This window comes from Corvus moneduloides, chromosome Z (genome assembly GCF_009650955.1).
Source record: "Corvus moneduloides isolate bCorMon1 chromosome Z, bCorMon1.pri, whole genome shotgun sequence".
Taxonomy (NCBI): domain Eukaryota; kingdom Metazoa; phylum Chordata; class Aves; order Passeriformes; family Corvidae; genus Corvus; species Corvus moneduloides.
The window spans coordinates 1,220,076-1,247,359 of record NC_045511.1 but is presented as its reverse complement, the minus strand read 5'-3'; the positions used below and the strand labels follow the sequence as shown (position 1 = coordinate 1,247,359).

The 27,284-nt window shown below is 52.2% G+C and overlaps 1 protein-coding gene across 1 annotated transcript in view; it reads left to right on the top strand.

Moving 5' to 3' along the window:
- Nucleotides 1-13,432: 13,432 nt before the first annotated feature.
- ME2 (malic enzyme 2) overlaps nucleotides 13,433-27,284 on the top strand; it is a 35,832-nt gene continuing 21,980 nt past the window's right edge. The window contains exons 1-2 of the mRNA XM_032096104.1: nucleotides 13,433-13,582; nucleotides 20,710-20,836. Of these exons, the coding sequence (XP_031951995.1) occupies nucleotides 20,729-20,836 (108 nt within the window). The 5' untranslated portion in view covers nucleotides 13,433-13,582; nucleotides 20,710-20,728. The remainder of the gene's footprint in view (nucleotides 13,583-20,709; nucleotides 20,837-27,284) is intronic.

Below are 27,284 nucleotides of genomic sequence, written 5' to 3'. Positions count from 1 at the left end.
CAAAGGTAACAGCTTTCCAGTGCCAGACAGATGGGATATTGGGAAGGAATTGTTCTCTGGGAGGGTGGGCAGGCCCTGGCACAGGGTGCCCAGAGCAGCTGGGGCTGCCCCTGGATCCCTGCCAGTGTCCAAGGCCAGGCTGGAGCACTCTGGGATAGTGGAAGGTGTCCCTGCCCATGGCAGGGGTGGAACAAGGTAAGTTTTAAGGTCCCTTCCCTCCCAAACCGTTCAGTGATCCTATGTTTCCTTCTCTTTCCCCCACTGCCACCTCTCCTGTGCTGCACGCTGACATTCCAGTGCGGGGAGAGCGTTCCCAGGTCAGCCAGCTCCCTGGGAATGCCATGCCTCCCTGTGTGAGCTGTGCGGCTCCGGGATGGAGGGGGCAGTGCCAGGCAGGCTGCTTCTCCACTCTTACTGCAGTAACGACTTAAAATCCTGGGACATTTCTGCTGGTCCGTCTGGCGTTTCAGGAGGGAAGTGGAGGTCAGTGGAACAGCCTGAACTTGGGCAGGTCCCTGGTGAGGGGAGTTTCAGCCCCAGGATGAGTAACCATCTGCCTGTGGACGGGGCCAGGGGTTGGAGCGGGCAGTGTCCCCGTGTTTCCGTGTGCTCAGCCCGCTGCTCTCGGAGCAACAGGGTGGGTTGGTGTTGTATGGGTGGGGTGAAATAGGTGACAGGATGACGACTGAATGAAGAAATACTCCCTTTGAAGTCTGTCCCTGAATCCTGCTGGCCACTGCTGACTGCGCCAGTGCCAGCAGGAGTGTTCAGTGAGAAGCCTCCCATCACACACCTTCAGTGCTGCATCTCCTGGTGGCTCCCCACGTCAGTATCCAGAAGGGACAACATTTCCCCAGTAACCTGAAGTAAGGGAAGAAAATGCTTCCAGCCCGAAGCATTCTTCCTGTGCTCTGCAAAGCCCTGTGCCCACGAGCAGCTGGATGCCGGGAAGCCACCAGTCACCCAGGTAAGTCCTTCCCTGAAACACTCCGCAGTGGTTAGGAGGGGAAAGGTGGAAGGAAATCTGCCACGTGCATGACCTGGGCTCAGCCAGGCACAGCAGAACGTACTCTGTGTGTGCGCATGAACACAACGTGTTCCATGGGCTGAACACCTGCCCGGCCTCCGGATCAGGATTCCGGACTGGGAAGGTTTGTTTCCAACCTCACAGTTCCGTCCTTCCATCTCATCACAAAGCTCAGCCACATCTCCTCACCCTCCTTCACCTGTGGAGATGAGAATTCCTGCATTAGGAGAGCTTCTCTGTGCTGTTGTAGGAATAAAACCCCCAGGAGGGCAGCAGGCCACAAGTGAAATGCGCAGAGGATCCAGGCTGTCCTCATACAAACCATCTGCTTCTCCAGCTTGCTGGAGGGGGTTGGTACTCGAGTTGTTCCATCCCTGAGCAAGAAGCCCACACTTTTATAGGAGTTTGATGCGCTCTGATGTTTGTGGGTGTGCAGCATTCACATCCTACCTACCACAGAAGACTCATCAGTCCCCAAAGCAGTCCGTGCAGGGGGACAGAAGAGCCTCACCTGAGAATGTCTCCTCAGGCTCCAGAGTCAATCCTTCGGCACAGCTGGCTGTGAGGAGGGCTGGGCAAGGCAAGAGGGACACGTGTACTGCTGCTGTGTGTCCACCGTAGGCAAACAGTGCTCAGGGAGGTCCATAAACGAGAGAATCCTCCTGGACACAGTTAAATAGGAATTGGAGGGGGGGACCCCAGATCTTCCTTGTGTAATCCCCTGCAAGTGTCAGCGGTGAAAGGAAGGAAGAAGAAAAGCCTCTCTCTCCAGAGAAGATGGTGTATGATGTTTATTCATGGCAGGCTGAAAAATCTGTCACTGCAGCAAAACAAGGCCTCACATTCGAGTGCTGCTGCCTCTAACTCAGCCTGCTGAGCAGCTCTGTGTCCCACAGCCCTGAGAGCTCATAACTCTCTTCCTACATCCTAAAAGGATGCAGAGAAATCAGCTTTTCTGGCCAAAATTAGCAGCGAATCAGGGGCTCCTGTTACCCATGCATGGCCTGTGCTGTTTCTGAGCCATGTACATCTCATCCCACTGTCTGCTTCCAGAGCTGCACCCCAACACCTCCTGAGTGCCACCGGAGCCTGGGGGAGCTTCTCCACCCTCCCATGACAGCGGGAGAGGCCTGTCTGGGGACAGAGATGTTGCTGGCACGCAGTGGTGTCTCTGCAGAGACCTCGGTGGCAGTTTGTGTGTCAGCCCTTAATCCTCAGCCAGGCTGTGCTGTCCCCCAGTCTCTGATGGACAAACAAACAGGGAACCGAAGGCAACGGTGGCAAAAATGTCAGCCTGTGAGCTGCTGAGCAACAAACTGAAATATTTAATCAGAGAGGCACTGACAGAGGGGCTGAGCAGCAGGAGCCCCGGTGTCTTCCTTTGGCTGTGACTCCTGTGTCCCCAGAGGCACCGACTGACATTTCACACCGGCTGAACTTGGCTCATTAAAAGCCAGACATGGGCAGACCTGTTTGTCATCTCTCCACCGGGCGAGGGGTCTGTTCTCACAGAGCAGGTACTTTATCGCTCCAAATTATGTCCCTGGAACACAGGAGCCGTCAGTAAATGCTAAGCTGTTCCATCCTCTCGTCTGCCACTGGGAGCTGCTCCCCCGGGAGCGATATGGTCTCCCCCTGCGCTGCTGGATCTTCGCATGAGCATCACTGTGCTCACACGCAGCTCCCGTCAGGCAGCCCTGGTGTTCCAGGTGTGTGTGCAGGAGCGAGGCAGAGCTGCTCTGGGACTGGCTCTGCAGCCTGCTCCTCCCTGAGCTCTGCCGAGCTCTGTGTGCTCAGCCTCACCTGTAAAATGGGGGGGGGGGGGGTGTGAAACAAAATGCCTTGAGGCTGGCTGATGAAAAGCGTGAGGTGCGCTCTGGTTTCCTTTCCCAGCTGTGAAGCTTTTATAGAACCGTGGAATGGTTTGGGTGAGAAGGTACCTTTAAAGGTCACCTAGCTCAGGGCGCTGAAGTGACAGTGAGTGGCAGCCTGCAGGGAACCCAGCTCCTGCAGCAGCTGATCCAGGGAACGGCAGACACGGAGCCCACAGGTCCCAGCTGCTCTGGCTCCGCTTCTGGCTGAGGCTCCTGCTGGACCCGCCAAGCTCTCTGCCCAGCAACAACCACAAAAGAGCCAGGATCTGCTCTCTGAGGACGTGGGTAGACAAAAGAGGGTGTGAAGGGAGAAGGAAGCCATGGAAGAAGCGCAGCTGAGTGGAGGATTCAGGGGCGCCCCGCAGGAGCCGGCTTCCATCTGAAGTGTCTGGGGCGCAGAGCTCAGCCAGACAAAGGTCTCCTTTCGGAGGATGCCCTCAAGCCGGGGCTGGTTCTCTGCAAGGCAGCTCTTCCGCAGCCGCTGCCAGGTGGGAACAGTTGTGTTTCCTGCCTAGAACTGATTCCAGAGTCGTGCAGCTCTTGAGGCTGCGAGCCGTCTTAGGCAAGGACAGGCCGCCCTCTGCAGGGAAATTCATCGAAGTTGGGCGCCGCCTTTCCCCATCCAGTGCCCGGATCAAGCTGCACAGATCCACCCCGCAGGGGACCCACACTGATGGCCAGAGCCCTGCTCTCACCTTCCTTCCTCCAGCAGACTCCCATTTTCAGTGCCTGTGATGCACAGAAGGTTTTCAGGAAGGTGCGCCAGCGGTCGGTGATTTGACACCAAGCTTTTCCCCCTGCTGGGAAAAATAATGGGATCACACCTGCTTGGATATGCGTAAGCTGTGAGGAGTGATGCCTTAGGTCTTAACTTTTATACTTTTCAAATCCCGCACTGCCTGGTGTGTAACTCTGAAGTTCCTTGGAGCCTGTTCACTTCTGCTCTCTGGTGCCGGGCAGACATAACAAAGCCTCTCCGGGCTGCTCTTCAAAGACACCCAGACCGTCCTAGGCCCAAAAAGTATAAACCAAAAGCCTCTACAGGGGGGCAAGTGGAGGGGAACTTACATCATTAAACTGAATCTTTAATTGAAGAATTAACCCTGCTATGCAAATGAACCCAACCTATAAAAGTGTGAAGGACCCGTGCCCTGCCGTCCACCTTGGGGTCCATCTGGGCAGTGGCCTCTGGCTCCCCAGGGGGGTACCTTTGAAGGCCTTTCAAATAAATACCTACCTTATTCCCTTACTCCTGTCTAGTGTCTGTTTCTAGGAGGCCTCTTCAGGCATCAGGAGCAGCTGTAGGTCTGGCTTTGCAGGGTGGTTGGTGGTCCCTGCTCCTGTGGAGAAAGCCAGGAGGTGTTTGTCTTGCTGAATTGTGTCTGGCAGGTTTTCTGCAGCAAAGTATTTCAGCACATCGTCATCAGGCAGGTCAGCAAAGCCATTTAAGTCAACTTTGTTGCCTGCGTGTGTGTGGCTATGCGCTTTGTTGGCTTGGGTTGGTATTTTGGCAGCCGATGTTAGAACAGAAAAGGAAATTTTGCTGTTTCTGGAGACCTGAGTCTGCACTGGCCAGGTGTCCTGGGTTGTACCAGTGTGGATGAAAAATACAAGTTCCCCTCTTCAGCTCTGGCAGCACATTCACTGTCGCCCCTGACAGCGATGGCAGAAGGCAGGAACCGCGTTCCTCTCCCCAGGTGGGACTGAGCTGATAGGTGTGCCTGCTAAGCTAAGTGGCTTTTAAAACCCAAGAGGCTCATCATTTGTAACAATATTTAAAAATTTGTGTTGCGAGCTGCTTTTGGTCTTACAGAGAGAAACATATGTTCTCTTGGAGGAGCTCAAAATGAGAAGTTGAAATCTTTCTGAACGGTAACCTGGTGCTGTAGCTCTTGTAACTCCGCATCCCTCATACTTGGGACAGGCACGATGGACAGAGCTGGCTCACACGAGTTTATCAGAAGCTGGAAAAGTGCAGTGTCTTGTTGTTCGGGCCTTTGTGAGCACTTCTGTACAGCGAGTATCCCGAAAGCAGCGCGCACAGCTGCTGTTGCTGCGGGCGTTCTCTGAGGGCTGCGCCCTGCAGGAGCTGTGGGAAGGGCTGAGGCTGAGGAGCAGTCATGGACTGGCTCTCCGGGGCTCAGTCACGCAGGAAATACTCACAGGCTGCGGTGCTGCTCCGGGCCTGGCCACGCCGGGGCCTCGGGGCTGCTGCGGTGGGGGCTGCGGCGGTTCGATGCTGACAGCCCCCAGCTGCTGCTGCTGGCGGTGTCCTGATGAGAGACCTCTTCAGCTGATGCCGGGAGCGGGGAGGAGCATCCCTGGGAGTGCATTAAATGAGAGCATTAAATCACAGCACGGGGTGCCAAGCGTCCCCAAAACGCACCTGAGGACACAAGGGCTTGATATCAGGAGCCTGCGGGTCACCCACCCTCAGCTGAGGTCCTGCGGAGAAAAGGGAGCAGCACATCTTCCTGGAAGCCACTTTGGGGAGCCTGGAGTGGATAATGGTGGTCAGGACCAGACGTGGGGAGGGTAAATTGTTCCCGATAGCTCGGCTGTCTGCTGGCTTTCTTCCTTCAGCACACTGCCTTTAGAGTGTCAGGGCTGTGGCTCCTGCAGCTCTGTCCTGCCACCTTTAATCCTCACGTGCCTTTTGGCGTTGATTCCCTTCAGCCTCAGCCCACCTGATCCCTGCATTGAGGAAAACAAGCTTAAACCAGGAAAGAAAAAAGAAACAAAACATGTTAGCTAAATAGGTCTGGATTTTTAAGAGTCTCAAGTTCCCTTGCTCTCAGAAAAGAGAAAAATCCTCTTTGTGAAGTTGTCGAGAATTAGAGACTTCCTTTCACAACATTGTTGATGAAATCTTGACTGAGCTAGTTTCTCTGTAATTTAAACCACAGAAGAGGTTCTGAAGAGGTGCCAAAGCTTGCTTTTTAGCAGAGGTTTTGTAGCTGGCTCATAACTCCCTATCCAGATGTCTCACAACCCCCTCTCCAGATATGTCAGAACTGAGACATCTGACACTGTCCCAAACCCAGATATCTGTGCATTCTGTAAAGTGATAAAACGCACAGTTGATGTAACTATTTATGGCCTTTACTTCTTGTGTGAGATGTAAAAACTCATTGTGTCACCTGTATTTTCCTACCTGAGTGTTTCTGTGGTTTAATATCAGCCTTTCCTGCAGGAGGAGTTGGATTTTGCGATTCAGCTAGCACCATGTGTCCAGTGAGAGTACATGCAGGGCGAAATGCCGAGGAGTCCAAGCGGGACACAGAGGGAATGCTGTGGGTCAGCAGCTGAGACGCTGCTTTAGCAGAGTCCCATGGATTGCCTTGCCTTCAGCACCACTCAGCACGGGAATGATGACTCAAACAGCACAAGCTGTTTCTCCTTACTGCCAGGATGCAGCTCTGCTTATCAGCTCTCTTCTCACTTTGTAGGAAACTGGGTAGTTTTGCTCTGATTAGGATGACATCCTTCGCTAGGCACAGAAACATCAGGGCTGAGACAACACCACTGCGCTAAGTACAGAAAATGTGTTTGACAGCATTTCAAGCCAGAGCAATCTGAGACCTGTGAAGGTTAATGTGTCTTTTCTGGCAGGTTTCTCTAGTATTTCCGTCGGTTGCTGCCACATGGCGACCAAAGCAGAGTGTTCTCAGCAGAGAGATTGTCCAGCCTGAGGTACCCGTGTGGTTGCCTGGGAGCCCCGGCTGAGAGTGAGGTGTCTGTCAGTTTAAAGGCAGAAACAAGAGTGTGCATAGGCTGATGGGACTCATCTTTTCACCTCTCGGGCTCATTCTGGCTCTGATCAGTCTCTGCAAGGTCCATTCTCATCCTGCAGCACACATGCACAGCCTGTGAGGTGAGAGAGAACAAAAAGCACTGATTTCAAGCTCTTAAACCCGAGTCCAGTGTCACCAAGCCCTGCCGATGGGGTTAGACTCTCTCCCGAGGAGTGTGAGCGATACCTCTTTCCAGCTTAACTGAGGTCAGTGACACTTGTAAACTCATGGTGAATTTAGCGGGTTTGGTGCTTTTTATCGCCGCTCCGGTCGAACAAAGGCTGACAGTCGCAGTTTGGTATCCCGTGAGCGGTCAGGAGAGGGCAGTCCTCCCCCTCCGTGCGTGCTCTGCTGCTGCTCGAGTCTCAGAGACACGGGCGGATGCCGCAGAGCTGCGCGGGCACGGCGGCACCGACCCGGGATGCGGATGGATGCAGCCCCGAATGCCCCTCTCTCCTCCCGTCAGCACAGCACGGGCTCAGCCACTCGAGGCGAAATAAAGAAACACGATGTCAAGGGTGCGGAGGGCAGAGCTGGGTTGCAGCTGGGTGATTTCTGGGAGAAAGATCCCGGTTATGAGGATGGTGCAGGAAACGGTGTGTGTGTGTGTGTGTGTGTGTGTGTGTGCACCAGAGCTGAGAGTGGTGGCACGGCAGATGTAAATAAATAGACCTGGTTTCAATGCAGCAGACACGGCCAGCAGCAGTGGGCAGGAAGGGGGTTGCCGTGATTCCCAGCAGAAATGCAGTTTATTAGGGGATGAAAGCATTAAAATGGCTGCTGCCTCCCCCTGGGAGATCCACTCGGTGTGATACCTGTGGTCTCCACCAGACCAGGATGCTCAGAGCCCCATCCGAGCTGGCCCAGAATGTTTCCAGGGACCATCCCAGGTTTCCAGGCCATCTATCACCTCTCTCTGCAACCTGGCCCAACGTCATTAGAAAATTTGCTACCCTCATTATAATTTACCTCGCTAAATTTACCACCCTCACCATAAAAAGCTTCTTCCTTCTATCTAGTCTGAATATCACCTGGTCAGCCCATCTCAGGTTTTCTCACTGTGTGCCTGGCTGTGCAGGAGTTCAGCAGAGTAGAGCCACGGCATGACCTGAGCTCAAACCGGCCTAAACAGAGACTGCAGATCACAAGAAGAGAAAGTAAAACGTAAATTAAAAAGCAGCAAAAGACCAACCCGATAACCTACAGTGAGAGTCACTGACAAAGGAATTTGTCGGAGCTGAGGAGGGGCTGGCATCCCTGCAGGCCAGGGAGGCTCACAGACACGTTTGGGTGGTGTCCAAGCGGTGCCATCCCCAGTCAGGGCAGAATTAACAGTGCCACAAAGTGCTCCCAGGAGCTGGAGCTTTGCCACCTACACCGTGAGGCACAATCCCGGCCACAGCTCTGGAGAAGCATTCCCCAGCCAATCCCCAGAGACAGAGCGGGAATAAGCACGTTATTCCCAAAACACAGCCTGCGTGTGGACATTGGCTTGGACGGTGAAGCACCAAACAGCACCGGTGTGGGCTGTTCCCATGTGAGCTGGCCTCAGGGTTAGAGACTCTTCTGGATACACGAGTCCAAAAAGACTAAAAGAGAAATTTTACACGGAATTGCTTTAAAGCATAGCATAAAATTACCAGTCAGAAATTGGATGCAAAAAATGGAAACAGTGTGAACATATTTAGCTCTGTTGTTGCTCTAAAGAAGTACAGGGGGCAAGGCTTGTGGAGAGAAGTAATATCTTTCAGTGGAATTGGTGTAATAAAAGACATAATTTTTCTTCCCAAACCTTGCCTCAGGGTAACCATTATCTTTACTGCCTAGTGCCTGCTACAGCCTCATGTAAATGTGAGGAGTCAGTCGGGTCATCTCTCTACATCAGGCTTGGTCTGACCATGTCAGAGTTAACAGAAATAAAGAGCAGCAGGCGAAGAGGCCAGTTCTTATCCAGCTACAGAAACTGCCTTCTGAGGGACGGCTGCTCCTGCTAATCTGTGCTGCAAAAGCTTCTGAGATGAAATAATTATTAAATAAGTGTTTGTTCTGTGTTAGCTGTATACACACAGCGGCGTTATCAGTGTATTTATGGCGGTGACAGTGTAGCACTATGGCAGGAATGAAAGGACAGGTCTAGGCAACTAGAACAGAGATTATTTTTATCTATTTATTTGCATCAAGGATCAGTGATAGAAAAAAACAAGAACACAGGGTCCAGTGCTGGTGACATTACTTTAAGTAAGGTATTTGAAAAACTGAAAATGTTACAGAAAGGAGAGTCACAACTATCTCAAGGATGGGGAACAAAAGCCTTCTGTGTACTTTATCAGGCATAAGTGGTCACAACCAGTATGATTTATCATGAGAAGAACAGAGCAGGAAGGAAGTTCTCTTTAGTAAAAAGACAAAAGCCAAGCAGAAAATGACCAGAAGTCTAGGAAAACTCTAAAGAGAAACAGAACACAGTTTTAGGGTGGTGGAAGTGACTTGAGAAGCCACCTTTATGTGATTTAAGAAAACTACCTTCAAACAGAGATGATTTTTGGGAGATGCAATTTTAATTTAGCACAAACCACTGGCTCCCTCTGGAAAGGAGCTCTGGTAGAATGCAGCGGCCTGTGCACGCAGGAAATAGGGAGTGATCGTGAAACAGTCATCGGCTGCACTGAAAGTTTCTGAATGAATTCTCACCCTGCAGTGGGCGAGCTCTGGCACTTGTGGAGGCTGCTCCAGCGCAGTCAAGAGGGATAGCAGATCGCTGCTGGCTGGCTCCACAGCGACGAGGAACTCCGAGGGCTCGCGGTTGTTCTCTTGGCAACAGCAAGGCAGCAACATTCTGTGTGCCAGAAGAAACTCTTCTGAGCTGAGCACCAAATATGGTGATAAAAGCCCTGGGGAGGAGGGAGAAACAATTGCTCTGCTTGTTCTGTAGCACAGGCAGTGGCATAGAGGCTCACAATGAGAGACATGGAGGGGCTGGAGCGTGTCCAGGGCAGGGAACGGAGCTGGGAAGAGGCTGGAGCCCCAGGAGCGGCTGAGGGAGCTGGGAAAGGGGCTCAGGCTGGAGCAAAGGAGGCTCAGGGGGGACCTTGTGGCTCTGCACAAGTCCCTGACAGGAGGGGGCAGCCGGGGGGGTCGGGCTCTGCTGGCAGGGAACAGGGACAGGAGGAGAGGGAACGGCCTCAGGCTGGGCCAGGGGAGCCTCAGGGTCGATAATGGGGAAAATTCCTTCATGGAAAGGGCTGTCCAGCCCTGGCACAGCTGCCCAGGGCAGGGGTGGAGTCCCCATCCCTTGAGCCGTGTGGTTGTGGCACCTGGGGACATGGGTTGGTGGTGGCCTTGGACATGCGGGGGGAATGGTTGGACTTGAGTGTCTGAGGGCTGTTCCAACCCAAACAATTCTGTGATTCCATGATCCTGCTGCCTCCTGTGCCAGCTGGGGCTGTGTTAGGGCACAAAGCATGGAGGAGGCCTGCTCTCCACAGAACTTGTCCCTTGGGAAAGGTTTGGAGCCTGGATTTGAGAACCAACAAAACTGATACCACGGGGCTGCTGGGAGGGCTCGAAAGCAGTGGGTGCTGTCTGGAAATGACAGCTCCCCCTCCCATCAAAACCCTGCGGGGAGCTTCAGCCCCGCAGCCCTGCCAGATTGCAGCCCCTGGGGTGCAGGTTTTCCTCTGCTGTGACTAATTACGGCGCAGCTTTCCAGACAGCCATTCTTCCACAACAAAGTGTTGCACAGTGTGCTCCAGCAAGGCCTCAGCTGGTCATTAGGTGATACTGGGGAATATCCTCCACCGGTCTGAAGCGACACGGGTTTACAGCAGAAGTGATTTATGCCGTTTGGGTACAAAGCCAGGCGTTTTTAAATGCCTTCAATTTGGGCTATTTTTAGCCTGGCACGATGTCATGACCTTGCAGGTTATTTACGCTATGTCCTTTGTTTATAGGTGCAGAGCAGCATTGTTCAGAAAGGTTTCAAAGCCGCCATGGTCACGCTGACGGGGGGGGAAAGCAGCTGAACGTGCTCTTCATGACAGGCCTCAAAATCATAATTAGGAGAGGAGGTTTTGATTAAGTAGGCTTACATATTTGATACTGTTACTATAGTGACTCCACTTCTTTTAACTGCGCAGTGCTCCTTCATACGTCCAACTATTTAAACCGTGTTCAGTGCCAGCAGAGAGTTAAAATTCTTACTTAATAGAAGGTCCTGTTAAAATAAAAACTTCATTTTTTATCTGCCAGAGGGCAGGGCTAGATGGATTTTGGGAAGGAATTGCTGTCTGAGAGGGTGGGCAGGCCCTGGCACAGGGTGCCCAGAGCAGCTGTGGCTGCCCCTGGATCCCTGGCAGTGTCCAAGGCCAGGCTGGATGGGACTTGGAGCACTCTGGGATAGTGGAAGGTGTCCCTGCCCATGGATGAGCTTTAAGGTCCTTTCCAACCCAAGCCGTTCCAGGATTCTGTGATTAGCAGCCTCGAAGTTTGCAGCATTGGAAAACATCTGAGTTTGGGCTGGGGAGGAGGCGGATGAAGGCTGGGATGGGCTGAGCTGTCAGGATTCACACCCCTGTACTTTCCCTCTCTAAACACTGTGGAGGCTGAGCTGGGGACAGGTATCACTGCTACGGAGGTGAGACCGTGGTTAGGACAAACAGCCTGGTGTTACTGTGAAAAGTGATGGTTTTCCTCTTTTCTTCTGCAGTATTAGTGCTGACCTGCAGAATTATCTGCCTTGATGACTCCTGACAAGCCTTCTGTTTGAGCCCAGGGCTATTCCAGCCCTCCAGGCTCTGTATGGCAGCAGACGAGGCAGGGGTTAGCTCAGCACTGTGGCTCTGCATGTTTTGAGGAGCCCTGTTCCATGCAGGGCATGCAGCACAGTGGCCCTGGCCACTGGCAGCAGCTTCTGTGTCGCTTCAAGGAACTCTGTGTGGAGTGACCCCGTTTCCCTGCCACCGCTCCTTGCTGCCCTCCTCCTGCTTTGCCTTTCGCCCTCAGCCTCCTGCCCAGCGGGATGCCCCTCAGGAGCCACCGTCCCCAACCATCCTGGGTGCCACGCGGCACTCGCAGCCCTGTCCCCTCATGGACCCAGACTCCTTATGGACCCCAACTCCTCACAGCCCCATCCCCTCACAGCCCCAGACTCCTTATGGACCCCATCCCCTCACAGCCCCATCCGCTCACAGCCCCAGACTCCTTATGGACCCCATCCCCTCACAGCCCCATCCCCTCACAGCCCCATCCCCTCACGTTCCCCCATCCCCTCACGTTCCCCATCCCCTCACGTTCCCATCCCCTCACAGCCCCATCCCCTCACGTTCCCCATCCCCTCACGCCCCCGTCCCCTCACGTTCCCCATCCCCTCACGTTCCCGTCCCCTCACAGCCCCATCCCCTCACAGCCCCATCCCCTCACGTTCCCCATCCCCTCACAGCCCCATCCCCTCACGTTCCCCATCCCCTCACAGCCCCATCCCCTCACGCCCCCATCCCCTCACAGCCCCATCCCCTCACGTTCCCCATCCCCTCACAGCCCCATCCCCTCACGTTCCCCATCCCCTCACGTTCCCCATCCCCTCACAGCCCCATCCCCTCACGTTCCCATCCCCTCACGTTCCCCATCCCCTCACGTTCCCCATCCCCTCACGTTCCCCATCCCCTCACAGCCCCATCCCCTCACAGCCCCATCCCCTCACGTTCCCCATCCCCTCACAGCCCCATCCCCTCACGTTCCCCATCCCCTCACAGCCCCATCCCCTCACGCCCCCATCCCCTCACAGCCCCATCCCCTCACGTTCCCCATCCCCTCACAGCCCCATCCCCTCACGTTCCCCATCCCCTCACGTTCCCCATCCCCTCACAGCCCCATCCCCTCACGTTCCCATCCCCTCACGTTCCCCATCCCCTCACGTTCCCCATCCCCTCACGTTCCCCATCCCCTCACAGCCCCATCCCCTCACAGCCCCATCCCCTCACGTTCCCCATCCCCTCACGTTCCCCATCCCCTCACGTTCCCCATCCCCTCACAGCCCCATCCCCTCACGCCCCCATCCCCTCACAGCCCCATCCCCTCACGTTCCCCATCCCCTCACAGCCCCATCCCCTCACGTTCCCCATCCCCTCACAGCCCCATCCCCTCACAGCCCCATCCCCTCACAGCCCCATCCCCTCACAGCCCCATCCCCTCACAGCCCCATCCCCTCACGTTCCCCATCCCCTCACGTTCCCCATCCCCTCACGTTCCCATCCCCTCACAGCCCCATCCCCTCACGTTCCCATCCCCTCACGTTCCCGTCCCCTCACAGCCCCATCCCCTCACAGCCCCATCCCCTCACGTTCCCCATCTCCTCACGTTCCCATCCCCTCACAGCCCCATCCCCTCACGTTCCCATCCCCTCACAGCCCCATCCCCTCACGTTCCCATCCCCTCACAGCCCCATCCCCTCACAGCCCCATCCCCTCACGTTCCCATCCCCTCACAGCCCCATCCCCTCACGTTCCCGTCCCCGCGCATGCCCCAGCCCCGCCCCCCTCCCCGCCCCCAACGCTGATTCGCTGTCGCGCCCTACCTAATTAACATACGGGCGGCCCCGCCCCGCCGCGCCTGTCCCGCTTTCCCCTCTGCGGGGGCGGGATAAAACGTTCATTGGCCAAACGCCGCCGTCGCCTGCGAGCTCTCGTCCCTTCGATTGGCTGTTCGAGCTGTCAGTCACGGCCCACACCCGCCCCCCCCGGGGTGTCCCTCCCCGGCGCCTCGGTGTTGGCTCCATTCAGTGGCGGGTTCTGCAGCGGACGCGGTTCCGGCGGGCGGGTGGGTGCTGCTCTCCCTCACTAGGAACAGGTCCTCGGCCGGCATCGCTCAGCGGGCAGCAGCCGCAGGAGGAGGTAGATCCCGTTCTGGTAACAATTATACGACTGCGGCGGCGCACCACAGGCCTCTATCTCTTTGTAAACCCGTGTCTGCGGGGCATCCTGAGGCGCTGGAGGCCGCCCGGGTGCGGGGAGGGGATGGAGCCCACCTGGGATGCTCCGTGTCCCCGGTCCGGCCCCGCGGGGGGTAGTGCCGAAGCAGCAGCACGGTGGTGCGAGGCCCCGAGGCTCGGCCTGCGGCGGGGGCAGCCCTGGGCCCTGCGGCAGGTGCGGAGGTGCCTGCGAGGAGCCGGGGAAGCAGCCCCGGCTGTGCCTGTGCGTGTTTGCCCCTGTCAGAACGGCGACGAATGGAGCTGCCAGCCCGCCGGGAGCCGCACAAGGCCGCGGGGAGCCCCCCCAGCGGGCTCAGCTGCTGCCGCGGGCCCCCCGCGCCGGGCCCGACCCGCTGTGAACTTCCGAGGCCCTGGAGAGTCAAAGTTGGGAAGGAGCGGAGCGGCTGGCGCGGCCTTGGAGCAGGAAGCGCCGCCCGGTGCTTTAGAGTTAGTGTTTGGGTTTGGCCTCTCGGCTGCTTGTTCAAAGAAGTGGCCGTGGCTGACACGACGCCGTCGCTGGCCCCACGCTCCTCGTGGCCTCGCTGCACCGAAACACGAAAAAATACTAAATGAGTGGTGGTGTCAGAGCAACCCGGGGTGTTGTGTCATGGCAAGTGTCCCATAGTTAATAGCAAAAAAACCAAATCAAACTTACAGCACATTGATAAAGGGTTGATGGAAAAGGACAACTTTGCAGCCAAGCAAGATCAGAACCACCAAATGTTGATTATTTGGTGTCTTTGTGTTGGTGATTCCAAAAAGTAGTGAACATCAAAGGGAGGTTTTATTGTGCCTGTATTTACATATGGGCAAATGAAAGAGCAGGGCAGAATATGCAGCTCTGCAAGTGGCCCGTGTGTGTGCAGCCACCAGTGTCTAATGCCTTATTAGACACGATAAGATCTGTAGAAATTTAGCCCGAGTCTGTATTTTAAAAGAAACTGTGTGTTACAGCCACAGGAGGAAAGTTCTGATAATGCTGTGCGGTGGCTTGTGAGTCAGCAGCTTGAATGCAGGCAAGATTTGGAGCTTTTTCTTCTGCAAGCTGAGGCAGAAGCTGTCAAAGTGCGTGGTAGTGCGCCGTGGTTGAGTGAGTACTAATTGAATGTTCATCTCTACGAGTGGTGCCAGCACCTTCTCTGCAGGAGAAGGAGCACTGGTAGCTCAGGCTGCTTGGATAGTTTCTCACGTTCTCCTGTAATTTAAGTGGGGTATTCCTTTTTTAAGCCCTAACCAGTGCACACCAAGGCTTGTAAGTGATTGGCAGGCTTAGACTTCACCTGGCTGGCACTGAGCTAGCAGCAGCTCCGTTTCCTGTGCTCAGTGCTGAGGTGTTTTCCCAGGAAGAACTCCCATTTGTGAGTGCAGCAGTTGTTGAGAACATCCTTGTCCACCTCTCTACTTGTATCCAGAAAAACCTGTATTTCTGAGCTGAACAGCTCCAACACAAGGGTGTACCAGTTCTCCAGAATAGAGCATGAGTACCTTGCTGCTTATTCCCGCGGTTTCTGAGGGGTTTTCAGGGTAGGGCCTTTGTCCTTACCTTTACCACCAGTAGCCCTCCCAGTTACACGAATGAAAATAAATCAAGAATGTGAATACATCTTCTTGTCAGACTGGGCCAAAAATACTGCTGCTGCAGTTTCCACGGTAAAAGATAATGGACTTTCTGATGCTTAGGAATCAGAATATTTGGGTCAGGTTCATTAAGGGATGAAAATACAGCTCTCTGATGTTGTCTGGTAAGAGCTGCTACAAACCAAGACTCCAGTACCAAACAATTCAGCCCTGCTTTCTGCTTGTGCCGCAAGAAGTCTTCTGTAAATTACAGTAATTCACAAATACTCTTTTTAGGAGGGGATTCTGGAATTATTCTCATTTGAGTTCACCCGAGTGTGCTTTGTTTAGTGAACGTTGCCAGCCTCAAGTGGTGAGCTTACTTACTCTGCTGAAGTGCTCCACACGTACCTTTCCTCCCTGTTGAACTGGCTGCCTCAGAACAAAAGGGAAGAAAAGTAATTTCAATATGCTAAAGATCTGCTTCCAAAACAACCCGCCTGCCTCTGCCAAACACTTCATTAGTAATTTCTCCCCATGACTGTTCCTTTTAATCTTCAGATCTCAAGGTGCCTTAGAAATGTCCTTTAAAGTGGTGGCTCAGGACTTTGCTGGTGGGAACCTGAGACAGTTTTTCCTCTGTTTCCTACTAACTTCCCTCAGCAGTAGCATCTGGTGAGCTCAGGGAGCCAGAGGTGCCAAGCTGCTGTGCAGAACCATGTCCCCCATCCTCGGCTCTCTGCTCCTTCCTGCTGGGATGCTCCTGTTCTAAATGAAAGTGACTCCTTGGCCTGCTGAAGGGCGGTGGGTGCCGGGAAAGCTGCTTTCTTTAGGTGAAAGTCTCGTGGGGAGACACCCTTATAGCTGGTGCTTGCCTAATGTAATAATTTTAGACTGCTTTATCATTACTGAAGTGATGAAGCCAGCTAGTGTGTGCCTGGTTTGTGTCATGCTTGGGTGGGCCAGGCTGGTGCGTTTATTACTGAAAGAAAAAGGGAGTAGAGTGCATGGTGCATGCACACCAGACCTGGGGTAGTGCAGGCTCACTGGCTGGATTGCTGTGGGTGCACAGGAGAAAATGTCTGTTGGCTTAAAACTGGCTGAGGCCTAGAAGATTGGAAACTCTGTGAGGCCTCCGTGGCCTTGAATTAATGATTTCAGCTCATTAATGAAAAAAGCTCCTCCACACACAGGTCAGTTTCTGTACTTGAAAGAAAGGCTGGAACTAATCACTGACACAGGATTCAGGAGGTCTTGGATGCATTTCTGTTTAGCCACCCTTCAGACTGAAGGCAGACTGCAGAGTCATGCAGCACAAGGTGCTGTGACCTGACAGGACACACACCAGCCACGGGTCAGGCAGCCTGGGCACTAATTGAAGCTGGCCTTGCTTTAATTGACTCCGAGCTTCCCGGCTCTCTGACCAGCCTAATCCTGCCTTTCAAGAGTGTGATGAACCTTTCCCTTAAAAGTAACTTTTGCCATTTAACAGATCCATAATTAGAGGAGCAGAACATTTGCTCCCAGATAAGGGCACTTGTGCATATTGGTAATTAGTTTGACCTGGCCAGATGCCTCCTGATAAGGCACAGCAGGGAGCTTAATCCCCTTAAATTGTGACACAGCAAGTCAGAAATTACCAGCTGTATTGGGCTCGGCCTAGAGGTGCTCCAGAGCCTTGTTCAGTTCTCACCATTGTCAAGCACTGAAAGGAGAAGGGAGATCCTGGTTGTGCTGACACATGTTTGGGCAGGAGTTTGTTCCTCATTCAGTTCTGCTGCTTTCTTCCTACTTCCTCCTCACAGGACATTGCACAGCCCCGGTCCTCTGTTTGTGTTTTCACATCACTGCAAGTGCTGCTCTTTCCCTCGGTTCACATCCCTTCCCCGTGGAGCTGCTCCAGGACTGGAGCCCCTCTGCTCTGCAGCCAGCCTGGGACAGCTGGGGGTGTTCAGCTGCACAAGAGAAGGCTCCAGGGAGAGCTCAGAGCCCCTGGCAGGGCCTAAAGGGGCTCCAGGAGAGCTGCAGAGGGACTGGGGACAAGGCATGGAGGGACAGGACACAGGGAATGGCTTCCCAGTGCCAGAGGGCAGGGCTGGATGGGATATTGGGAAGGAATTGCTGTCTGTGAGGGTGGGCAGGCCCTGGCCCAGGGTGCCCAGAGCAGCTGTGGCTGCCCCTGGATCCCTGGCAGTGTCCAAGGCCAGGCTGGACAGGGCTTGGAGCAGCCTGGGACAGTGGAAGGTGTCCCTGCCCATGGCAGGGGTGGGACTGGTGATCTTTGGGATCTCTTTCCACCCACTCTGGGATTCTGTCAGCCTCTACTGCCAAAATTACCTCTCCTTTTTCTTGTGTTTGAACTACCACCCTCTCAAGCCTGGTGTCTCTCCTACAAAACCATCACAAACCATTTTAGCGCCTCCCCAGACAGCAGCAGGATCAGCCCTTTCATCTCCTTGAAACCAGGTGGTGGTTTGGGGACCTTTCTCCCAGACCTGTCCTTGCAGCTCCCCAGCGAATGTGAGCCACAGAGCATGAGGCTTCGTGTCCCTTTGTCCTTCCCCAAAGTCCAAGGGACAAGGCTGGTGGCCAGCAGAGCTGGGGTGGGTCACAGAGGGCCATGGCCACATAGGCAGAGCTCCTGGTACCCTACAGAGCAGTGTGGACAGGGCATGGGGAAGGATTTGTGGCATCAGGTATTTTGGGTTTTGGAGGCAAGTTCTTGCTAAGCCACATTTGAAAGTCTGTGATAGAAGGAGTTGTAGGAGATGTGCAAGATGGGAGAGAGACGGAACAGAAACAAGGAACAACTAGAAGAGCAGAGGAGGGAGAGCTCAGGACTGAGCAACCAGTCAGGCTTTATGCTGGATATAAATTAATTGGGATCATATCTTTTGGATCTAAACACAGGCCTCAGTGGAAAGTGAAACTTGATTCTCACCTTTTATGAATCTGAGATACCTCCGTCAAGAGAATTACTTTAGGTGCTGGTGTGACACCTCAGAGAGGAGCAAGTCTCCTCTCTGACACATCAGAGAAAAAAACAAGATTTGTACCACACCTCTGAAACCTTGCTCTGAAGAAAGCAAGATTTGTACCACACTTTTCCCCTCTGCCTCGTTGATTAGAGTTAATTGATCACGGTAGGGTGAATCTGGGCCACAATCTTGTTTGGTTCTTAAATGCTCGTTAATTGCAACGAAGTAATTTAAATTTAATTAGAGTTAGGTGAGGTGAGGTGTTTGTCCTACTTTTTAATTCCTTATTTGAGGTATTTGCTGGTGACAGATTGAAGCCACCCTGGCACCAGGCTGGTGGGACTGTGGAAAGAGGGTTGCTGTGGCACTGGAATCAGGGACCCTTTTTAGCCTCCCCTGCACAAGGAGGTGGGCCTGCAACCACGTGATGATGGCAAATGAGCAATCAGAACTAAAACCAGTTAAAACTGAGTTTGGTCTTCCTAAAGGCAGCGCAGAATTAATGTGTTTTGCAGCACAGAATTAATTTCCCTTGTCTGATAGTGATTTTCAGTGCCCTGAGTGCTGGCAGACCAGCTGTGCTGACTCCACTGCCAGCAGGTTTGGGGAGGAACGAGCACGTTAAAGGCAACGTTTGTTTGCAGTGCTGGCAGGGCTTCCATGCCTCCCATCCCACTCCACGCAGTAAATTTATGGTCTTTACCCCAAAACAAATAAACACTGGGGTTTTGAGTGGAACTTTTGTCAACTGTAGGCCCAAACAAACAAGTAAAGGCGGAGAGAAAGAGATGCTTCTGAATTCAGAGCAGCTTCCCTCTACGCTTCATGGTGGGTAGAAGAGAAACTCAGGCATAACTGATGATGAAAAATATTAAATGTTTCCATGGTTTTTTAATGCTTGGAAAGATTTTCAAGAAAATCCTGAGACTGTAACTTGTAAGACCAGTCTGCCGTCTTAAAAGCTGATTCCGTGCAAATTTGATTATAGAAAGGTCTTCTGAAGTATTCAGGCCATATTTAAGATAATGAAGTTTTGTTCCTTAATTCAATTTTGTCTCCCATCTGGAAGAAATTAAAAATCCACGCCATGCATCATTTCATTCCTTGAAAACGTCTGATAGCCTGCTTTGGTGTCCTTGCCTGTCTCGGCTGTGGATGTATAGCTGGGACAGGGGGTGGTGGGTACCAGCTGCCATGGATGGACCTGATCCTGGTCCCCTGCTGTCCTCCTGGCCTGTCCCCTCACGGTGTCACCCTACAGACCGTGGTCCCGGGTTGGGTGCTGCTGGGCCTGCTGTTGTCTCTCTGTCTCAGGGAAATAATCTTTGGGAGATGAGTCCGCTACGCATTCCCTGCTGGTCCTGCCTTATGCAAGCGTGTAATAAATGGTAATTTCTTCTCCAAAGAACTTGTGATCAGTAATGGAGTAAAATGGGTTCAAGAGTTGCTGTCACCTGTCAGGATTAGAACTAAGCTTTTGAGTGATACTAACAATTTTTTAAAATTTTTTTAGGGAAACATATCCTTTACTGAAAGCGATATATTCTCTCTGAAAATAACCCTTTTTCTTTTTATTTTTTTTTAAGTTTGGAATTGTAAAAACCTAAGCCTGGAATCCACAGTTTGGTGGAGTTTTTGGCCATTTTAATTCCACATTTTGTTGTAGCACAGTTTTAGCACGCTGATAGACACAGTTTCTCTCCTTTGTGTTGTCCAGGCCATGAGATTTCATTGTAGAAAGCCACCAGAGAACCTCAGTGAGGATCTTGTGGCTGACCTGCCCAGGCTGTTCTGTCCTGGCTGGCCTTTGTGCCGGTCCCAGTTCCATGGGTCACTGTGGACAGCTGGAATTGCTGCTGGCGCTCGTGCTCTGCCGTGATGCTGTAAGGCAATGCCCAGGCAGCGCCCATGATTTGCAGTGCACAGCTCTTCCATAACCTGGAAAACGTACCCGGGAGAGGCTGGGTCACTTCCTCAGCAGTGAGTGAAGGCTTTCTGCTCCTGGCTTCTCCTGTTTCAGCAGGGGAATGAATGCTTTCAGCTGCATCCACATTGTTAGCAAAGGAGACAGTTGTGGGCTGGCTAAGCGTGGTTCACCAGCCAGAGCTATTCACAACTGGTTCCACCCTTGCAGAGGGGCTCCAGGAGCTGCTGGCATCTTTGCCTGCAGAGAGGTGGAGGTGTTCAAAGGGTTTGAAGCTGATGGAAATTGCTGCTGGCGCTCGTGCTCTGCCGTGATGGTGTAAGGCAATACCTGGGCAGCTGCCCGCGCGTCGTGCCGGCTCCCATCGGGATCCCTTCGTGTTCTCTCTGCTGCTGCCCTCTCAGCATTCCAAACCCTGCCTCCTTGTTCCTCCTCCTGGCTGCCACGAGGCAGTTTTGGGCTCTTACTCTGCGGTGTTAAACGGTGCTATGCAGCGTGTACCTTTCTTTTTGCTGCAAACGGCCTGCCGGTGTGGCCATGGGTTCTGCTGGCTCTGAGAGGTGTCTGAGTGTCTCCCTTTGCCTTGCCCAGGTGCACCAGAGAAGGGAGGATGCTGTCCCGACTGCACGTAGCCGCGGCACCCTGCGCGATGGCGCGGCGCAGCATGCACACCAAGGAGAAGGGCAAGCCGCTCATGCTGAACCCACGCACAAACAAGGTGGGTGTGTGTCCTTTTCAGGTGTCTTATCTGCAGCTGCCGATAGTCCAGTGGACCTTGTCCCGGAGCTGAGCCACCTCCGGCCCTGGGACACAGCCAGAAGAGGGTGCAGAGGGTGGTGGAGGCGGGGAGCAGTTCCTGTTGGCTGCCTGGACACCTGCAGCACAGGGGCTCCCAGTGGCACCTTGTGCTTCTGCCCCCCTGTGCTCCCCTGGGCTGCTGTCCTCACGGTCAGTGCTGCTGCTGCTGCCCTGGGCAGAGGAAGGGCTGCTGGCACTGCCTGGTCACGGGCCTGTTATGGGGCTGGCTGAGCCGAAGGAGAGCTTTCGCAGAGACGGGTCTGACCTGACAGCTTGCAGAAGTTAATTCTGAATTCAGTCATGCTGATGATAGAAAGTGTTGGCCTCTCTGTCCTAGTCCTGGCCCATTCCTGGAAGGCTGAGAATTGGGACTGAGCCACATCCCTTAAGAAACATCCCTGTGCAGAGTCTAAAAGAGCATCTAAAAATAAACCTTGACTGGAGCTAACTGGGAGGTAGAGATACCATATTAATTCCATGCACTGAGGCAAACTTAGAGGAAAGTAGCTTTTTTGTTCCCTTTACAAAACTGTTCATATTTCCACAAGCCCATCCTCAACCTCTTTTTTGTTTTTTCCCTGGAGTGGTAGCAGCCTTCAGGACTCTTGAAGCCATTAATGTGTACATTAAAACCAGTAGAAAATCAGATGGGGACTTTTGGTGGCTGATCCAAGATGTGTGATGTGGTCAAGAAAGGTGACAAATCTACCCGTCTGTGACAGGGCATTTCCTGAGCAATGGAGCTATGGGAAACTCGATTCTTTTCCCCTTCCCTTTTTTCCCTGGACAGCAGAGTGCTAGATGCCTCAAACCTGCACAAATCCAGGCTGCTGAGAGAGAGAGAACTGTGGAAGGTAGATACTGGCTGACTGCAAAAGTAAAATTGAGATTGCTGTGTCAGGGAGGGAGGAAAGAGTGAATTGGTGTGATTTGTCAAGATCAGATTATCTCGAGACTTCCTGAGCCCTAAAGACTTTGACATGCCAGTGGAAATTACTTCAACCCCTGTAAGCTTTTCCAAATGCTGATTATGCAACAGTATTCAGAAACGAGAACAATAGGTCATTTCTTACTGTTTTTCTAGTGGTAATATCCTTCCAATTTTTATTTTTTTTAACCCTGGAGTCCTCTGCTGGACTGAGCACAACACAATTTTTGAGGAGTAGGAGGGAGTAGGGAGCTTCTGGTTAATGGCAATTGAGTTTTCAAATCTTTTAATGCCTCCAAGAAGTCATACTTGTGAGAGGGGAAACCCATTCTGCATTGGTTCGTCTCTGCTGTATCAGCCTGTCCTTCCTGCTGATGCCTGTTGGAATGGCTCAGTAAGCTCACTGAGTGATACTGCTTGGTGCTGGACACAGTATCTGTATGGAAGTGCATTTTGGATATTCAGCAGAGAAATAAATGATTTATTAAGCCCACCAAGTACTTTACCCCTTGTGCTTCCCTTGCCCACAGTGCCTCACGTGCATGTATATATATATTATCTATGTACAGGCATAGATAAAGTGTTATCTCTTGCTGGCAGCTTGCTGAGATTATCGTGTTTTACTTGATTACACTTAATTTTTACAGTCCTCTATCAACTCTGCAGAACATTTGGTCTCCCCAATACACGTGTCCCTAAAACAAGAGCTGCAGAAGGTCAGCATCAGGGGCAGACACCAACCCTCACCCTTGTGCAAACTCAGCTGCTGCTCTTTGCCACTGGAGTAGGTTTTTCCCTTACAATTTTTTCCTTTTCTTGCCCACCCTTAGCCTGTCTCTTGCAGGTGGACTCCCCACCTCCAGCAGCTGGTTTGAGGTTTTGTGTTTGAGGGCCACATTTCAAGTGTTCATAGAGGCCGTGAGCTGTCTCAGCCATGCCCTCAGTGCTGCAGCCAAACAGTTGCAGAGTACGGTAATTGTTGCTGGCGTCCTCATCTGCTTAGAGTCTTCTGTGATGTTTGATTTCTGCTCCCTGACAAGGGTTCAGATTGCAGCTAATTGGCTTCAGGACATTCTATTCTGCTGGAGATCCCTGCTGTGCCAAGGCAGCATTTTAAGCTTGCTGGGTGCTTAGAGCACTGTTAGGGCAATCTCGCTGGTTTAGTACTGGCAATTAAATTGTTACTGATATTGTGTAGTGCTTCAGATGGGCCAGGGTTTGTTCTTCCAGCACAGAGCAGGTGGTGCATGAGGACAGGATCCCTGACTTGGTGATGTCTGTTCTGCCACGTGGAGTGCCATCAGAGTGTCCTTATCTCCACTGGAAATACATGACCTGTAATGTTATCTGCGTGTTTGCTTTCTGTGGCTCGCAGAAAATTTGTGACTCTGAGTAATTGGTGACACTTCCTGTATTTTAGTTGGTGATTTTGATTGTGGCATCAATTCTTCTTGTGAAGAAGTGTGTGACTGTATTTTGTACTGTGGATTCCATTGCTCCCTTTCCTGTGACTCTGTTCCTCGGGATTGTCGGGTTATCACAGAATCCCAGAATCCCTGAGGTTGGAGAAGCCCTCCTGGACCATGGAGTCCAGCCTGTCACCCGATCCCCACCTCGTCCCCAGTCCAGAGCACTGAGTGCCACGTCCAGTCCTTCCTTGGACACCTCCAGGGATGGGGGCTCCAACACCTCCCTGGGCAGTTCCAATGCCTGACCACCCTTTCCTTGGGGAAGTTCCTCCTGATGTGCAAAAACTCCCCCTGCAGTGACAGTGCCTCTCAAATTTCCAGCTTCAGCAGGTGTCTTTAGGAGTTATGCCTGCACATGTTTGTGCATTTGTGTGTGCCTGGGCACGTGTGCATGGAAATACATGGTAAATGTTAAAGAAGCCTTCACTAGTGGCGGGTTAATCCCAGACTGATCCTGAGGTCCTTTCCCAGTGTCTTACCTTTCACAGGGGTGGTCATCTTCTCACATGTTGTATTTTGCTCACAGTGTCATCTGTGTTCATTCCCAGCTCTTTCAGCCCAATTTATTTTCATCCGTGGCTTACTGAATACTTCCAGAAATGGTGATAAATTTGCCTTTGTGTAAGGAGAAAGTTTTCTTAACAAACTTGTACGTGGTCTCACCGGCTTTTGGGAAGTACCCTAACAGTACGTTTCCAATTGAGAATAAAAAATAAACGGAAAAAAACCCAACCAAAGTCAAACCTATTTGGACAAAATAAAAGGGATAGGACAAGAGAATGTAAAGAAAGGATTGTATGAGCTTGGAGATGTAAAAGCAGATGCTTCCTTCCACTGCCCTTTCTCACCATGCTGGTTTTGACACATCTCCTTTATTTTAATGCGTTTTAGATTTAGACTGAGCCAGCTGGGTTGAGCAGCCAGGACGTGAAATACGCAGCGCCGGTGTGCCTTCCTGGGGAAAGCAGGATAAACAGGATGTGGAGATGGCATGCACGTGGTGACTGTCTCGTTGCTAAGAAATGCAGAGCTTGAAGCATCGCTAGCATGTTCTGATCAGTCAGGAGGAAAGGTCCTGGAAGGCAGGAAATGGACAGAGACTGTGCTCACACACACCCCCAGCCCACCGCAGTTGTGTGTCCTGCCCGGCTGGTTTGGAGACGGGAGCGGTTCTCAGATGGAGCTTGCACGGCCGCGCACCTGCAGGTTTTATCAGCTTCCCCGAGATCTGCGTGCTTTCAGAAGGAATTAAATTGCAAAGCTGGAGCTGTTTAATCTGTAACCAGGTGCCGAAGGTGGTGGGAGGGTATCAAACCTCATTTCCCTCAGATCAGGTGTTCTGCTCAGGCCCTGTGGGCTGCTGGGGTGGGGGGAGGAGGGGCGCTGCCTTGGGTTTCTTATTGTAGGATTAATGCCCCTGAAGGAGAGCAAGAGCAGCCACGTCTGCTCAGCTGGAAAAACAGCAGTTTGATGAGATGTCCCCGGGGTGCTCAGGGATGCCATTTCAATCATCATGCCCATGATTTGCAGTGCACAGCTCTTCCATAACCTGGAAAACGTACCTGGGAGAGGCTGGGTCACTTCCTCAGCAGTGAGTGAAGGCTTTCTGCTCCTGGCTTCTCCTGTTTCAGCAGGGGAATGAATGCTTTCAGCTGCATCCACATTGTTAGCAAAGGAGACAGTTGTGGGCTGGCTAAGCGTGGTTCACCAGCCAGAGCTATTCACAACTGGTTCCACCCTTGCAGAGGGGCTCCAGGAGCTGCTGGCATCTTTGCCTGCAGAGAGGTGGAGGTGTTCAAAGGGTTTGAAGCTGATGGAGATCCGGGTTGTGTCACAGTGCAGCAGGGAGGGCATTGCTGTGCTGTGTCAGCCACTCCTGACAGGGTATAGGTTGTGCTGCTTCTGGGAGAGTAAAGGTAGAAAACTGGGTTTAAAGATGAAGGGGGAAAGAAATCAGAAGCAATTTTCATATTCTGACCCTGTTCTCATAAACTTTTAATCTCTGGTAGAGATAGCAAAGACACCTTTGATTCTTATGAATGAACTTCATTAATTTGCAGTGGAGGTATCTTGTGCAGTAGTGAACTTTGTGTTTAGCCTGAGGGAGCAAAGTCAAGAGAAGCAGCCCACAGTCCAACATGAAATCTGCTTTATTTTCGAGATGTTTATGGTGCTGCTTCAAAGGCCGTGCTACACTGCTGAATCTGTTCCAGCAATCATTAGGAGTTACATGGAAGCCATTTTTAAATCTTTCGTGAAGCAGAGTAACTCGTTTCCCACACAGTGGCATGTTTGGATATAAACATCTTTGTCAGGAGCCCCAAATGGGGTTTTTGCTGTACCTGAGAGCATTTATGGGTCAGTTAAAAGTATACCCTCATATATATGGCTGCAAGACTTTGCAGGCGGGGAAAACTTATCACCACTACCTACTTGGAAACCTCTCAGAATTACTTAGTGCTGCTATAAAAATCCTGCTTGCAGGATTCAGGCCCCTCCAAGCAAAGCAGGCAGCTAGAATTTGTATATGCTGGTATTTATAGCAGCACTGGCTTTGTGTGATGGAACCCAGTTGCTGCAGGGTCCCAGTGCCAGAGAGTTTGTGGGTTAAAGTTCATGTGGTTCAAGGTGAGCTTGTCTTCACTAAAATACTGTCAACATGTCACTTTACTTGCATTTTTTATTCCCCCTCCCAGCAGAACGTTGGTTTTGTCGCGGTGAGTTTGTCCGTGTTGTGTTAATTAATCCATCTGTGGGCTTTGAAGTGTGCTGAGCTGCCTCCTGGATGTGCTCCCTGCTTTGTCTGGGCTGGCTTGGAGAGACACCTGTTTGTTCTGAGCTGCGAAGAGGATTAAGGAAACTAATCTGAGTGAAAGTCAGCACACAACACTCGGGGAAAGGACACCCAGCCTGCAGGGTCAAGGGAAACCAAAAAGTGATGGCTGCTGCTTAAACCCAGACTGTTACAGTGCTTAAGCACTTAATCCCAGGGAAAACTAGAGGGAATTGGCCCTTAAGTGCCTTTGAGAACATCAGTCCCGGGCTGCGTGGGCTGAGTGCCTCCTGATGTACCGGGGCTGGCTCTGGGAAGGGCGGTGAGTGTGTGATACTGCAGCTCCCAGGCACACCAGCTCAGGGGCAGCCTCCATCCTGGGAGATACTGGGTGGGCAATCCCAAATCCAGATCTAAATCCCAAATCCAAAACAAGCTCATGGTCAAGGATAACAGTAATGAACTGGAATACAGCCAGTGTTAGAAGGACTCAGGTTTTTATCACACTGCTCTGGACTAAACTTGTTCTGTTCCAGTTGGAACAAGGACTGAATTTCTGTGTGAAGGCTGATGTCATTCTGGTTCCTGAGTTAGGCCTAGGCAGAAATCAAAGCCTCTTTTAATGCGGTAAGATGTAATTGTCATGTAAATCGGCAGCTGAAAAAGTACTTAGTGTCACTTAAAAATTCACCGTGTTTGATGTTATTGTAACTGCAGAGACATTGAAACCCCAGGTTGCCTACAGATGGGAAGGAGTGTGAATAAACTGAACAAAGATGGGTCTCTGTTCTGCTTGGAGCTAAGCTCAGGGCTCATGGGCATTATTAGGGGCCCAGGTGGTTTAAGGTCACAGGTTTCACGGTACAGGGAGATCGGGAAAAGCCACGTTCCAGCGTCATGCTCACAGTAGAAATTAGAAAATTGGTAGTCTTTGTTTTTATGGGCTTTGAGACCTTCTGGAGGGGAGGATGTAGGTTTAGCCAGTGAGGTATTTCACTTGGTTTGCAGTAAAATGTCAGTGTAGCCAGTGTGGCACCCCTGAAGGGACTCTGGCCTTCCACAGGCTGTAAACTTTAGTGGCCTTGCTGACCGGAGACTAAACTTCTTTTTTTCTTCTTCTTCCTCTGAACGCTGCAAATATTTCGGCATCGTGTTTGTTTTTGTTGCCGTAGTGCTTAAAGTGACAGCCAACCTGCTG